General features: G+C 40.5%; 1 protein-coding gene across 1 annotated transcript in view; it reads right to left on the bottom strand.

Moving 5' to 3' along the window:
- Positions 1-16,372, bottom strand: part of st6galnac3 (ST6 (alpha-N-acetyl-neuraminyl-2,3-beta-galactosyl-1,3)-N-acetylgalactosaminide alpha-2,6-sialyltransferase 3) — a 97,809-nt gene that overhangs the window by 58,769 nt on the left and 22,668 nt on the right. The window contains exon 2 of the mRNA XM_006634764.3: positions 846-1,040. Coding sequence (XP_006634827.1) covers positions 846-1,040 — 195 coding nt within the window. The remainder of the gene's footprint in view (positions 1-845; positions 1,041-16,372) is intronic.

The raw sequence follows: 16,372 nt of genomic DNA on the forward strand, positions 1-16,372 counted from the left end.
GTTTGGACGGTATGCTGGGCTGAAGCTAGAGACTCCCCCGCAGCTCCTAGAGCAGACGAAACAAAAGACACAAACTCACTCCTGCGGGTAAGTCTGGCACCTCCCTACAGCACCTGGTGTCTTTGGGAAGAAAAAGTGTGAGCCTCTCACACAGACACCCCTCCAGTTTTCACAGCAACAACAGGTAATGCTTTCAACGTGTGGCTTACATTGACTTCACAATTATATGGAATTGCTTCCTAACCTCACGTTCAATGTTGAATTAAATGAGTTTCAGTTAGTGTCGGACTAAAACTAACTCCGTTTTCAATAAGGGAATGTAAAAAACATGAAATGACTGCGCTCCTTAACCCTGCATTCCTTTCACATGGATAAATGTCCTCTTCATATAATCAAAGCCAAGCCTAATCCAATCATACAATAAGTATAAACAAAGCATATTTTTCTTTTAGTGTTGTTATTTCTCTTGTCCTCCAATAAATCTCGTCTTTTGTTAACTGTTAACTGAAATTTGACAGTTTTGTGTTTATGCGCAACAGCAACTCGGTTTTTAATCATTTCTGCCACGTAAAAGGGAAGTGTTTTCACACCGTGCGCACGATAGTGGGAGCAGATACCACTAGCATGTGGTCTTCTGGTGAGTAACACGACTTTTTAAGGAATTTAAAAAGACACTAACAGAAGAGTATATAGTGTTTTTTTCACAGCGCTAGTTTTGAGGTTTATAATGCCCTGCACCTTTGTATAATGAAGTACCATCACTGAAGGAGACCCTCCTCAGAGTGCTGATGGCCCTACGGCTCACACAACCGGACGGGAATACTTTTCCCAGGACGGGGACTCACCTCTTGCTTGGGGACACTCACGTAGCCTACGTGTGGTTTGAAGGCCTTGGGCTGCAGACGAGAGGAGACCCATCGGCTGCTGAAGGCCTGGCCCAAGACCGGCTGCAGTAAAAAGTAGGGCTTCTCTGCGTAGTTCACCATGGCGACGAAGAGAGACACAGCCACCAGCAAGCTCATGGCAATGACAGACTTCCTCTGAAAGAAACAGAACAGCAGAGGGGCAGGTGGATGTGACAGCAGGCTGGTATGGCTTGAGGACTGGTGAGGAAGCCAGCAGCTGGAAAATCACCAAATTCCGAACAGGCACCACTTTTTGATTCAAGCAGACCATTAAAACCTTCAAAAGAGGAGTACAGCCCTCCCCAGGAAAAACACAGACTGAAAATGGATGGAGGGGTTGAAACTAAGAGAGGAACGGCTGTGCTAACACAGATTTCAAGGGGAAGATTTCACTTGCACAGATGATAATATTGTAACGCAACGGGGGCTCAGGCTGGCGCCCTTGCCGCATTAGGTCGGCCCCCCACCGTCGGGGGCTCGAACCCGGGACTCCCGCGTCACTCAACAGGGACCCAGCCCGGTGAGCCAAAGAGAGATCTCTCTACAGCCCAGTAGCTGTGGTCCTGCTATCACAGGGAAGGGCGGTGACGTCACCCGCTCTGGTACGCCGGCTCTTACACAGTGCCTGTCGGCCGTAAGCGTTACAATATGATTATTTTTTCAACTAGGAAAGCTTTGATTTTGTGAAGAATAAAAAAAAACCTTATATCTTTAGAAAATATATAGTCTTAATATTATTAAATTGATTCGCTTTATTCAAATGATAAAGTACTGTATAGTTAAAAGTATAATCTCTCAGGTTTTGTGTTTTCTGAAGCAAAATTGGGTTAAAATTTTTAACCAGTCTTTAATTTTAATGTGGTTTAGAACTGCAGGTCTTAAAAAAGCAGAGCAATGGATATTTGACATGGATAACACATCATAAAAGCTAAAGTACAAAAGAGGAGACGAACAGAGCACAGCAGCCTGTGAAAAAAGAAATCACACATCTGTGAAATGGGAACCTGGCTTTTAGCATAAGAAATCATGTGATAAACTAACATCACGAAAGTTATGGGTCACTATGTTATCTTAATAGGATCCTTTTCAATTACATTCAAACAGCCGTTTGGTTTAAAATACTATGATCTACTATGTATGTTTTTAATCTGTCACTGACTTTTTATAAAAGACGTTTTTATTCTTCAAGTATAATTCTTTAACAAGCACACCTGTGATGGAAAAAATATCGTTTACCGGAAAGTACAAATTCAAGCCCATTTAGACTCATTTAGACAAACAGACCTGGTAAAACAGGTTTATTGTAAGAGGAGATGCAATATCAGCTTTTTCAAAATGCAGTTTGCTCCTATTTTAAGAAGAGTCCAAGTTACTGTACTGTACATCGGTATGTATAAAGCACTTACAGTAAAAGGGCTTGAACTACAGTATCTGTGAGCACTGTTACTCCAATAATACTGTCTTTAACCACATTTCCTAAATATCAACCTAACTAGGTTTAAGATGTGAAAACTGTGAAGCATCATAAACACCATGACACCATTCTGCATTTAAGTTGACAGTTTTTACAACAATCTGCAATCCAGATCCTGGAGTGCCTTGATCTATTCAATTTGATAGTTTCAGATCTATTCAAATCATTAGTTTCAGAAGATTGGGAACACTTGTAAATTATTGTTCAATGAAGCAAGCAAATACTTCGGTTAAGGCAGTTCTTAACCTTCAGGGCTTAAGAGTTTTTGTTTGAAATTATCTGTAAATTCCTTCATTTAACACATCACATGCAACATTTTTCCATGCCTTTCAAAATTAGTGACTCAACTACTGCCTAAATAGAATCTGCTGGACTGGAGCTCTTCAGAAACTGCCTAATTTAGAGATTCCCACTGGAATAAAAATAGCAGGAATTACAAAGTTCACACTGAAGTCCATTGAGACCTGAGATGTTATGCAAAGGATTGTGGGAGTCTTGAACAAGCTACCCAGCCATATTGTTGAAGCCGATGTCCTGGCTTCTTCCAAGAAATGACTGGATGAGATCCTGATATCAATTAACAGCAAAAAAATTACCAAACAGGCCAGATGGGCTGAATGACCTCCTCTCGTCAGTTAACTAGTGCTACTGCTGCTGTGGTCAGATCTTTGTTGCTCTGTACTCCTCTACCTATAGGAATACAGTGCAACAAAGTAATTAATTTTGTTGATTACATTTTGGTGGTCCTTTTAGTAGAAGGAGTAGGACTTTGGGGGAGGGAAAGGGGTGTGTTGTTTTGTAATTCATGTTCAGTTTTGTTGTGAAATGTTATAACAGATACAAATTTGCACCCCAAAAAAAGAAAAGAGAGTTTAATTTACAAAATCAATGTTTTCGAATGATTAGAAACTACTATGAAAGACCTGTGTGATCCCTTCAAGGAACCCAAAGCTATTGCAAAAGGTAGAGCTCATTTTAATCTACACACTGTTGCACGTTCCTTTAATGTGCTTTATTGTTTTTCTGGGCCTGAGCAAAGTCACCCAGTGCTTGAGTTTAAATCTGGGCTTTCCAGATTGCACCGATATGACAGGAGTAACTGGGTCATACAGCACTCAGCACCAGAGCGACCCAGTACCTGCCAGCTAAGCAGAAGTAATGAGTGGGGAGTCCCAGCAGATATGCATCCCACAGTCAAATGCTTCTGTCGTTCCTGGTTCCACAGCGTTGTGAAATTCTTAACATTGATGGTGTGCAATAAAGTAAATCCACAATTACCAAAAATGTTTTCTGGATGTTCAACCTCTCCATTCTGAGAACCTTAGGCGCTGGTTTTGGTACATCTATATCTTATTCACTTTTAACCCCCCCCACACTTAAAGAACAAACCCAAATACAGTTTCCAAAGGAACAACCACAATTAAATTTAAAGCTTAAAGTTTGTGAAACACACCAGAAGACTTTCAGACGTAAGCACTCCGGCACCTCTCTCACAGACCTTGCTTTCTTCTGCATCCAGAGGCGAACAGGTGCCTCATCTAATGTCAGCTCTTCTGCTAAAACCCAAGCCTGTTCTGCGGAACTTCGACGCTTCTTTTCTTTTACTCCTTCTGAGGGCCGTGAAATCACGTGAGCGACACGCGGTCTCCTGAACAGCGCAGGATACGAGGCTTGCAGCTCGGCGCTGGTCGCTGCCGAGCTTCGGGAAGCTGCAGCTCCACATTTATTCAGTTTCCAGCCTCTCCAGAGGCCTGTTTGATTGCCTCTCCAAATTGCCTGGATGCTGACATGGGCAGATATGCTGTTGCCATGGTCCCTTTCACAATTCGCAGTTCGCAAACCAACGGAGCACAGCAGAAAACAGCGTTCAAACCCCCGCACAAAGTTTAGGAAACTTTAGGGAATTTAAAAATGCTTCTGTTTGTTTTTAAATTAAACAGGCTCCAAAGCCATTCTATTTCTGGCATCAGAGCTTGAAACATGCAGTTAGAGCCATTTGTCTATGAATTAACGCTGAAAAAAATAATAATTTCGTGAGGCCTCATTGTAAGCTATACTTGAATAATTTAATCAATAACTGCAGGAGAAACATGCCTGTCTTTACTAATAACTAAAAGTTACTTTATATAATTATATCCCTTAAGATCGCTAGGAAACTGACTTTTAAATTACCTTGAAATTTCTTATATAAGAAGCAAAACATTACAACATTTCCAAAGTGTTAAGGTACAGTATGTTGTATTAGCACATTTATTTTCATTACTAAACATTAATTTGGTCTTTAAAAGACATCTCCCCCAGACCCCGCGATGCAAATCCAGTTTTTGCACCACAGAGTAGCACAAGAACACAATTCTTGTATGAGAAACACTGCCTATGCAGTTCTACAAAAACCAGAGAAGTCGGAGAAATAAGGAATGGCACTAGCACCCTGCTGAGAAATCAGATTTCACAGCAGTGGAGCTGCTCTCCATCATGAAAATCAAGCCCCATTGTAAAATACCATTGCAATTATCTTGGCTTGTGCAATATCCTTTCTTGACATCGAGACGTTAAAATGTGTAGGGCTGAGCCATCCTCATTGCAGTGCTCATGCACTCAGTGCACCCTTTTATAATCCTATGCATAACTAAACAAATGTACTATGACTTCCTCCAAAGGGCCAAAGACAGAAACCACTGGTCATGACAAGTTATGCAATTATATCCTTTGGGAAAGCAGTGACAGCACAGCGACTGCACAGCTTCTTAAAGTGCATGAGAAATGGCTTGCAGGCACACTGCGGGATTCTGAGAAACTCTGAAACCCCTCTGCCCTCAGAATCTCAAATGTCACTTTTAGCTGTTCTCATGGCAACAAAGAGAGAACGAGTGCCTCCCTTTGATTTCAATCTGGGCCCACAAATAATCTTCTAATGATGTGTCATATTTAGGTTAAATTGAGAGGCCCTGGGGAAAATCAAATGCATTTCCACCAGTTGAATGAAGAACACGCAACTCTGCTCATCTTCGCCTATATATCAGTCAGATCATTGGCAATGTCACCTAATGCAGAATTTCACAGATTATTAAACTTGGGAATAGCCCCATCCATAACTCGGTGTCACTAGGAAAGAGGAAGAAAGTGTTGTCATACCCTCTTTAGAAGGGGCAGCCGAAACGCACCTGCTGTAATAAGGAACTGGCTTTATTTACTCCTGAGCTCAAGCACGGGTTTTTCCCAATCCGCGCAGAAATATTTGTGCTTTTACATTGCTGTACGCTGTGAGCCCAACTTCATTCAATACAAACAGAACCTAGTTTTCAGAAAAATGAAATATCCTTCAGTGTTGTGGGGGAAAAAAAAAACTTTATTTTTATATACAGTACAGTAAAAGGAAAGGATGAGTTTTCCACGAGGGCTGCAGGTTGTTCAGATTTCTGTTTCACCCTCTGGTCTTAAAAGCTTAAATGAACTGCCTTGGATAAGAAGCCAGCTATTTCTTCTTCCTTATGTCTTGTTGTCCTTCAAGAGTGTGACTTTGTCATATAGTTTTGCGTTGGGATGGACACCCACTGTGATCTGTAAGGCATAAAAGCACAAATCATAGACCAAATGTGTGCACCCACTGCAGCATGGGCAGGCTGGCAGGCCACAGGAGGTTGAATGGAAACAGATCTAGTAACCCAGGAAACTTCAACCATTTATCATCACTTAAAAGCTACCAGTCATAAACCAGTCACTTCTACACAGTGCTACACCAAAAGAAGTTGCTTGAGTCAGTCTCTTGAAATCCTCAGACAATCAGTGTAATTCCGGCACACTGAATGACCTTCTTCTTATTACAATCTTCATGCTAAATTAAATCGCTTGTAGCTAATTTGTACAGCTTTGACTGCAGCTGAAATCCATTTGTCTATGAAAAGCGGTGGTGTGCACAAAATCCCCTCACTGGCAAACGAAGTAAGGTCTAGACTGTGTACTGTTCACAAAATTGCGTTTCTCAATATAAGCTCTTTACATACTGTACAAGTGCACATCGGACAGCTTTGGAGCTCAAACGTTGCGACCAGCTTTTTCAAAAATCTGGTTGATGTCCAATGAGAAATTGAATGTCTTGTGCAATTTGTTTGGACTCCTAGCAGACATAATGAAAACGACTTGGGCAAAAAAGTAATTCTCTTCCATTTTGGAGATAAGTGATACTTCCACCCACCAACCATGTATTATTAGATATTCATCCAGTCTTAGCAAGGGCTCTCAAAGTAGAAGGTGCGAGGTGTTGGCTCAAGCCCAAGCTAAAAACCCATGTGGATCTGTGAAGAACGTGCACACTCCACACAGAAGGTAATGTGATTCAAAACTGAACCCAGAACCCAAGAGCTGTGATACAACAATGCGAGCTGTAAAGCCATTTATGTGCGCTGTAAGTGCTACTTATATTAAAGCTCAAAGCAGACATTGTGATGTACGAGTGTTGCGTCTGTACTGTAGGCCTACTGGTGTGGCCCCTAAGAGCCTTAAGTGCAGGCACTTCAGTGTATTCCCTTTGTCAATGCTCTAATGCTCCAATTGTTTGCAGCATTTGGGGCACCGTTTCCACAGTTATTGATTTCTGTACAGCATTTCTGAACAGCGACGTTATATTGAGTTCCAAAGAAACTGAACCACTATACTGTAAGTCCACCCGATCCTTCAGGCCAGATCAATTCGGCGTGATTGCGTTATAAGAAATATAAGCAACATTAATGTCTGGAGACTGGTCAAGCCTGTCTTATAATGTACAAGAGAGCAGCCGACGGGCTCGGTATTAAATGTCAGCAGCTCTGTACAGACGTGTTAAGTCACATCATCACAGGATATAAATGCATTTGGAGCTTCACATAAACCATCAGAAGTTACAACTCATTCTTCGGTTTCTTTGAGTCTGACGAGAAGACAGTGTTAGTAAGAGTATAGGTCAGTGTGTGTTCACTGTACACTGACACTTCCGATAAAACTGTGGTGCCTTGACCTAACCTGTACATTAATCCTCTTAATGCATTTACTGTAGCCTCAAATATGTACCTCCAGCTCTCTATAATCCCGAAAAGTACCATTCTCTTGCTTCAAGAGTTCATGTCTGCTAGTCTTAAATTCCAGCGCAGTATAGACTGAAACATAGATGTGAGCCAACAAGATGCTGGGATAGAGATTTAGAGGGTCGTTTCTTGAGGAAGGTGGAAAAATGCCATCTCAATCTTTTTTTTTACGTAAGCGTCAGAGAGCTTCACACATGACGGTAACGTTAATGAGCAATTCCAATTCAGGATCTTCATCTGAACAGAGGCCAAAAAAGGAACTTTGTTGATTCCATACATCGATCGCACACACAATTCTAAAAAAATATGTAAATACGCCACCTCCTTTCGGTTCAAACTGAAACGATCTATCCGAGTGGCTTTCGTTGTCTGAATATTCACTGGGTTTGCGAAATCCAGAGGGACACAATGAGCTTTAATTAAACCAGGAAGCGTGTTTACGTAAGCAAACTACTGAGTGTTCTGCAGTTGCTAGAATTTGTGGATAATTGTCACGCAGAGCTCGACAAAAGAACAGTAGTCTAGACCCTATCTGCAAATCCCTAGATTATATTTTGTGTGTCTGCATAGACGCACACCTCTCTCCTTCCTCCACCCTTAAAGTGTCTAAAGTAAAATACTTTTTACTCATCTAAAGTCTAGTTTTCCGACAAAACCTGTTGAGCTTATATTCTCATGTACGCAGTTTCGTTCCTTAAACGATTTTAGAAAACGTATTTGTAATATTTTTGGACAAATGCTAATTTCTCCCAGTATATTACCTCTGATTTACACATCACACCTTCGGCATACAATTTTTTTTTTCCATCGCCGGCAGAATCCTTCAGGTTTGTTAACGTCAGCAAAATCCCACAAAGGCGATATATTTGATTCTACAGCATAATAAAAAGGGAATTAAAACAATAAGCTTTAGCGGCCGGTGGAAATAGCTCATAAAAACTTAACAGTTTTCATAAATCTATAGAGCAACAGTAGATGGAAAATTACATTTGCATTGCAAAAAACATCGCTGGCAGTGAGACTCCCTAGCAGCCCATTTCCTGCGCCATGGTCCACCGCACAGCTGAAATCCAATTTGAATTAACCAGGGATTCAAGGAATATTTGCCAAATAGATCTTCCGCTCATCCTGGCCTAATTTCATATCCATATTTTCTCTCATGAAGAAGAAGAAGAAGAAGAAGCGATGCTTCGGCAGCTCATACAAACAAAAATTTATCATCTGTGATTAAGTGAATTACTTATTATTACTTTTGCCGTTATTATTCTGAACGACTCCGGTGAAATTAGAAACGCGCTCCCGAGAAGGGACGCCCGTCGCCAATCTCGGTAAATTGGCTCAAGCCCGTGTGAAGTGCGGGTTTATGACTTCTCATGTTTCTTTTAGCTCCTGGTTGTCATTTTTTTTTTAAAACGCGTTACATAAATATAATTTCCAAAAACCGGTGTGAAGAGACCGAAAACGGCAGCATCACAAGTAACCCCCACTGCACAAACTCCATCGTTTCTGATGGATTCAGAGCCTCTTTCACGCAGCGCAAATGAGTTCTTGCCCTTCAGTTAATTCATCTCAGAACAGTAGGGAAAAGAAACAAAAAAGTATCTTTGTCTTTATGTGTTAGACTGAGCCATCTCAACGGATTTGACCAAGAAACTTGGTTTGCATTTGGTACTTTTCATTTTAAGCTTTGTGTTCAGTTGTCTTTTCATGCCTCCCCATCGAAAGTCACAAGGCTCTATTTATTAAAATATTTTTTTAATAAAAGTTTTTTTTTTCCTCCATAACAATGAAACACCCCCGCTTTCATTATTTTGTAATGATGGCAATTTAATGATCCGATGCTGTTATGAATGACCATTTTAAGGACGTACAGGAAAAAAAAAGAGCTCCAGGTATTTCAGGCCACGACGAATTCAATTAAATTATGGAAGCAACATCTACAATGTGTGATTGGGTGAACTGTAACCGTGGAAACACTGGTGTACAACTTGAAGTTGCTGGCGACTGTCGCTAGCTGATAAGAAATACTGTGCCGGATTCCCATTCATGAAATCACACACTTTAAGGTTACTCTAATCTATGGTGATTTATGCTCGCTATACGATTTATTTTTAAACACCTCCTTTAAATTACTTAAGATAATGCCCTGAAAAAAAATGAAAGCTCCAAGATGACCTATCATCTTGAAAGTGATTAGCCTCATTAAATTTCATGATAATTTAAGCTATCATATTTTTGGCATTTAGCTTATTAATAACACATTGTGCCTAGGAACACAGCGTAGTAACAGCAAAACACTTAGATGTTTCTTCCTCCTTACTTATTTTGAATGCTTGTTAGGAGTTATTAGTATTCATTGCACAGAGCAACTGACATGTGTACCCATACAGTATGTACTGTTGGGCACTTCACTGGAACACTATAAGCGAAGGTGCTTGTTCAAAGGTACAACAGCCCTGCCCCACCTTGGATCAGAACTCAGAACGTTCCAGGTACCAGCCCAAGGTCTAACCATTCAACCACACAGCTTGCCTGTTCACTGGAGTTGATGACGAAAATATAATAAAATGCAGGTGAAATTCACCCTAATCTGGACTTCACCTGAAATACAATACAATACAACACCCACTTTATTGACAGTGACATAAACAGTGAAAAGCCAGTAAATGAAGGCTGTTTTTTACCTGTTGCATTCCATGCATGTCAACAACAGTGAATGAGCAGGATGCTTTTTGTACACAGAGGGTTGTAGGAGTCTGGAACAAGCTATTTTGCTGTCCCGTTGAAACCGATTGCTTCTCTGGATTTGATCAATTAGTTACTGTACGTACTACAGTACCAAAAGAGACAACTATGCCAAACTGGCTGCTCTTGTCCGCTACCTCCTCATGTCCACATCTTTGCATTATGTTATGGATCTCAAAGCTTTTCAAATCATCATCCTGAGTTTCTTCCACACCCAAGGGGTTTTAAAGCTCCCAGTTTCAAACCGAAGGTGGTACACCAGCTTTTCACATGTAAAATAAAATATAGAAATATTACAAATCACAGAATATACCATACGTCTTTCGCTGAAGTTCCACTGGGACTATTTTGTGCTTATAAAAGAGGGATGCCTATTTATTTTAATTCATTAAACCAGAAAAAAAAACTGTCCTCCAGAAAAAAAAGCAACGCTTTTAGATTAATGCACGATTAACACACTCACTGTGTATCTGTAACACTTAAAAATGGAAGAGATATTAATGAGATCATATATTAGCACAGAGGAAGCCAAAGACCAAAATAGAATTCCTGTGGTTTGTTTTCAGACTGATTTATTATCTCTTGAAAATGTGTCTCTTACTGTTGAAATGTCATGATAAGGAAATCCAAGGTTACAGGTCTGATGTTTTAAACATAACACGCCACAAACCCTCTTTAATTAGTAAACTCTCAGACCTACTGTATACACTGCACAATAATGTGTGCATCAGGTTGTTTAAGAGAACACATTAATCAGAGTGTAGGAAAGCACTCCTCAGTGTGGTATGTTCTCAGAGTATAGATTCTAAAAGATCCTTTCCCTTATTTCAAACAAAAATATTTCAAAAACTTATTCTGCGTGAACATGCAATTTTTTTTCATGTGAATTATTTATGTACTATTAATTAATTATATATATACTCAAGCTTAATATGCCATGGCTTAGCCTCAGGTTTCTAATCAACGTCTTCTTTGTAGCAGTCTTTAAAATTCCATTGTGAGTCTGTTTGTAAGATTAAACAGAAACGGATTAAAGCGAATTTGGACAGAGTACTGCTGCCACCATGCTGAGTAGCCAGCAGGTGGGATGTGTGCACACAGGATAAAGCCAGCTGCCAATTTTTGACTTTATTCATTGGAATGGCCACCTACTGTCAGATTCAGGGGGGTTTCTTAGAAGCAACTGCGCTTGCTTGGAGTTTTAACTGTAATTCCCTGAGCAACAGAACAGCTCTTTTATAATTTCTTTGATGACAGTAGAATGTCATAGAATACCAAACATTTCTTTCCATGGACAATAAGAAAAGAAAAATAGTCTGTTTGGCTCATTTCATTTCTTTTAAACAAAAGTAGTGCGGGCGTTATGACAGAATGCCTCCTTAAGAAGATGGATTTTTGTCTGAACGGTTTATAGATGCCTTTACTGTGTCAAATGTCTGTTTCTAGAGCAGAAAAATAACTTCATAACATCTTACAATTTAAGACTGGAGGCCACACATTTAAGAACTCTGTAGATATATTTGTAAAAAGTTTAGAATTATTCTATTTTAAATGCTATCCCCACAATTCATTGCACAACATAAGGATAAACTATTGCATACCACAATGCACTTAACGCTAATCTGATTAAAAATTATATTTTCTTTATGAAAAAACTAATTGACAATAACCAGCACATACAGAGGAAACCAGGACTTGACAAAACAATTTTAAAATATTCTGGCAGCAGATTTGCAGGTTTCGCCCTAAACAAACTGATTAAAGCTCTATGGGTTACACTAACCCACCTTAGCACACATTTTCTAGTTGTTGGTAATCCTTCGAATCGTCTTGATCAATAAAAAGAACATGCAAAACGTCTGAGCTCTGGCGTATTTTAAAATACAGAAAATACACAGCGAAGCTTTTCCATAAGAAAACTAGATCGGCATGCCACAAAATTAACAATTGTCTATCAAAATAATAAAACGCAGTACCATGTACACTGTAATTACCAGGTATTTGATAACCCAAGGTTTCTGAGCCTCCCGTGAAGCCTACAGCAGTCGGAGACAGCAAGCCTCCCTAAACGCTTGCTCTTTCAGGTCGCTGGCCCACTAAAACAGCTGCACAAATCAACAGCCAGATGGTTAATAATCTCTGACTGCTCTGGTCGGGGTTTATCCCAACGGAGAACGCTGAAAGCACACTTTCCAGTGTGTAACGGCAGAGGCAGATCCTACTACTCAAAACACATTTGTGCTTTAAGACGATATTTCTATAAACCTTCCAAATTCCAGATAAGGAGATTTTTAAAAATAAGACAATGAAATAACACCTTCTTGGTAGATTGTTTAGCTGATATTAGCTTTGCTGGGTACTGTATGACCGTGCCTGGCACCAGCTCTGCCTAGGGCATTGGTACCCAGGTAGCCCAGGTAGGCAGTTCAGCACAAGGCCGTATCCTTTGCTCTGACTAATGAGGTGAAGCCTATGGAGCTCTTCCTGTGCATGCCCCTGATCCGATGACTGCTCTCCTCTGCATGCTATCCACCAAGCCAAGGGGCATCTTAACGTGACAAGAGCCTGCAGATAACCCCCATGGCCTGTTCATCAACCACATCCCCCTGCTCCCCTTATTTATTAATACCCAGTTCATTATCATTTTTATTGGATTGTACTTTTATTTCCATTTCCTTTTATTCTCTGCAGGTACCGGGCAGCTCGTCGGCAAGAGCAGCCATCCCACAGGGCTTGGCGAAGTTAATAGTCTGGTTTCTGCAGAAGGAATCACACGCCTGACTACACGCCCGGCTGGTCCGTGGGGGTGGGCATGGCAGGGGTCTGAACGAGTCCTCACACAGCGTCTTTCCTGCAGTGGTGCCCAATCCCAGTCCTGGTGACCCACACGCCTGCTGGTGGTTGCTCCAGCCGAGCCCTCAGTTACACAATCGAGCCTTTCGCTGACTTAATAAAGAAGGTCAATTTGAGCTGTTTTTCTCAGGTCTTATACGTGTTGGAGCTTCAACCGTTGTTTGTTTTGTAAGTGAAATAAAATCCCGAACATGTGGCTAGAAACAAAATACAAATATTCAATTGAACCAACTTCTTAGGTCAAATGAAGCTTGTAGGTCAAGTGATCTACAGAAGGAGGGAGGGAATGAAAACCAGCAGGTGTTGTGGGTCAACAGGACCAGGATTGTGATCCAGTGCTTCACTGATTCCCCTATATTAGTGTTCTCAAACACAAACTCCAGTCCCAGAAGGCCTAGTATCTCCTGGTTTTTGTTCCAGCCCAGAGTTCAGTTACATAATATTCCAATTATTTAATTAACTGCCCAGCTGTAATACAGGTAAACAGGCTCCACGGTGTTTTATAAGCACTTGCTTCTTTAACGAAGTGAATGGCACGAATAATCAATTGCAGAAGTCATCTGTGAATGTCTAACTAAGGAAATAATTAGGTTAATTGTTTAATTAACTTCTCCGTTTGGAACTCAAAAGCAGAAGACAGTAGTAGAGATGAGCAATGATGATCGTGGAAGGCCTGTATGCCTACAGGTTTTCATGCCAACTCAGGGTTTAATGACCTAAATTAGCTACTTACTGGCTTAATTGGCTTAATGAGACCAATTTAATAATTTCCCCCAGCTCATCAGGTGCTGCTGCTTTTCAGAGATCTAGAAAAACTGCAAACAGACTAAACTAGGGCAGGACTCCCCTGCTGGGCTCTTCAAGAAGTAGGTCAGAGGTCTTTGCTGGAACTGTATAAATTATGTGCTGTGTAGCTGTGCCTCAAGGTCTTATGAGTTGGGCTGAAAGAAATTATTGGTCACCGGCATGGAGGTGACAACAAAAACTAGACCGCTCACAGCACTGAGACACAGCAGCTGGATCTCCAAATGTTAAATGACAGAGGCCCAGCTCCAGCCTTCTCTGGCCTCAATCCAGCACGCTTTTATAACTCGTCAAAGTGTTCCGTTGGTCCTCAAGTAGGTCATTAAGAGCAGAGGCTGATCTAACCTCTGCACACAGTACGCCCCCTCCAGGACAGGAGCACTTAAAAGGTCCTAACTAATTAGACAGCAAGCCACACAGGAACAATTCAAGATGGATTACATGGTGAAAGCAAGCAGAATTGTCAAAGGAGCTAACATTTGCAGTTGCATGTAGGCAAATTAGCCTATCTCTCTGAACCTGTAAGGAGGCGTGTTAATTATTTGGGATGTAATCTAGGAGGTTTAAAAAAAAGGTTAATGTAATTTAGAGAAGACTTCGCAAAGCAAAAGAGCATTCCCTGGACACGCCTGATAACGAGGTGCTTTATCACACAAGGCCCTCTGGTTAAAATATTTCAAATGAACAATTTAAATCAATACCTTGGGTATTTGGTGACTTAAGTGCAGCACAGAGCTTTAAACAGAATTTCTGAAAGAGCCCCCGTGAGAAGAATCCTAACATTTTTTTTAAGAAAAGCAAAAACAAAGTAAGAATTTGAGGCCTAACTGTTGGGCATATCGGCTCGTGCTGAACATAGCATTTTTTTCCCCAATTTCAAATTAATCAGAATCACTGAGAGGAGTCAGCCTTTTTTTACTTAAAACGAATGCCTTCTCCGAAATCCTCAGCTGTTGCTCTTAACGCATAGTTTTGGTAGGGGTAGGCGTGACTTTGATCTTTGACTGAAACATCACCAATCCCCTCCCTGCCTTGTTGAGGCTTATACTTCAAGTGCTGTCAAGATTCAACTCTGCAGAATTCTCCACAGGCTACACCCAGATGCGTTTTTTTCCACCCAATCTTGGTCTGCTATTAGCTCGGTAAATGAACACCGCATTTGTATTTTGTATTTGATTTTAGCTTTACTCACTACCAAAAAAAAATCAGGGGTAGGTCTGCTTCCATACTGAGGGAGGGAAAGGCAATGAAGTATTAGTCCCTAAACAGGGCCTTAGGTTCACTAAACTCTCTACGCTTCGGTGCTTGGAGTAACCAATGTTCTATGAAGAACTGAAGAACGTCTTTAATTGCATCTGAGAGAAGTGGTTTGGTTGGCATAACAGTACAGCCAGGAGTTATGCGTTATTCATGACCACACAAGACAGTACAGCACCTAAGCACAAATAGCTGACTGTAATTGACTAAGCATGGTTGTGAAACATCAAGTATAAATGGTTTTGGAGAGTATCTTCGTTGTACGACTTTGCTGACAATTTGTGAAACCCAAGCTGAGCGTGCTGAAACCATTCTGACCTTTATTGCCTCAAGGAGCTGTTTTGTGTTCTTCTCGGAAGTGAAATGGGCTAAGCGGGCAGAGGTCAGCAAAAAATCCATTTTGAAAACTGGTGGTTGAATGACCAGTCTCAGTTCTGAAAATGTGCTGCATAATGAACACAGCAGGTATAGAAGAATTCATGGGGACAAAGACAAATCTCCTCAGGGTACCGTTTATATAGTCTACGAGTTCAAACACATTATTTTTGCTCAATTTCCTCAAAGCATGGATAATATAAAGGGATGCACCAGTTTAATAGGAAAATGTATTTATGAGAATTGCTGCTATAGTGGGGAAAAGGCTGTTTTTGAAATGATCAAAACTACCAAGTTAATTCAGCTGCTGCTGTATTAAATAATAAGCTCAAAGTGTTCTCTTCTATTGATAATGGACACACATTTCAATAACAGGCTGTGGGGGTTTTCATCCCCAATGCAAATTTCTGAATATCTTTGAAATACAAATGAAAATCCTATTGAATACTTAAAATACGACAAAACATTTCAAACGAAAAATGAAAAGGCAACAGGTAGATGAAATGAGTTCATATTTCATATTCGGTTTCTTTATTGACTGTACCTTCTACACAATTTCTTTGTCATTTTATTCAGATTGAGAGGCGAATCTGGATACGGTATCCTTTTCTTGTCAAGGAAAATTACAACTGCTTCTCTGTAACCTGTGACACTTATGTCACCATGTGCATGAACCTTTTACACATCTTGACTCATCAGGTGTTTCCTGTCAGTTTTTTAACCCTAATTTTTATCATCTTATTTACAAGCACATTTCTGCTGTTTTCTGGATGCAACACAATGAAGACATGGAGAGGTCTTAGACACTGAATCACAGAGTGAGGATGTTTATACTGGAATCTATCAGATTTCAAGACGCCTGCCCTGGTAGAGCTTTGATTGACTTCAAACAATTTAAT

This window comes from Lepisosteus oculatus, chromosome 9 (genome assembly GCF_040954835.1).
Source record: "Lepisosteus oculatus isolate fLepOcu1 chromosome 9, fLepOcu1.hap2, whole genome shotgun sequence".
Taxonomy (NCBI): domain Eukaryota; kingdom Metazoa; phylum Chordata; class Actinopteri; order Semionotiformes; family Lepisosteidae; genus Lepisosteus; species Lepisosteus oculatus.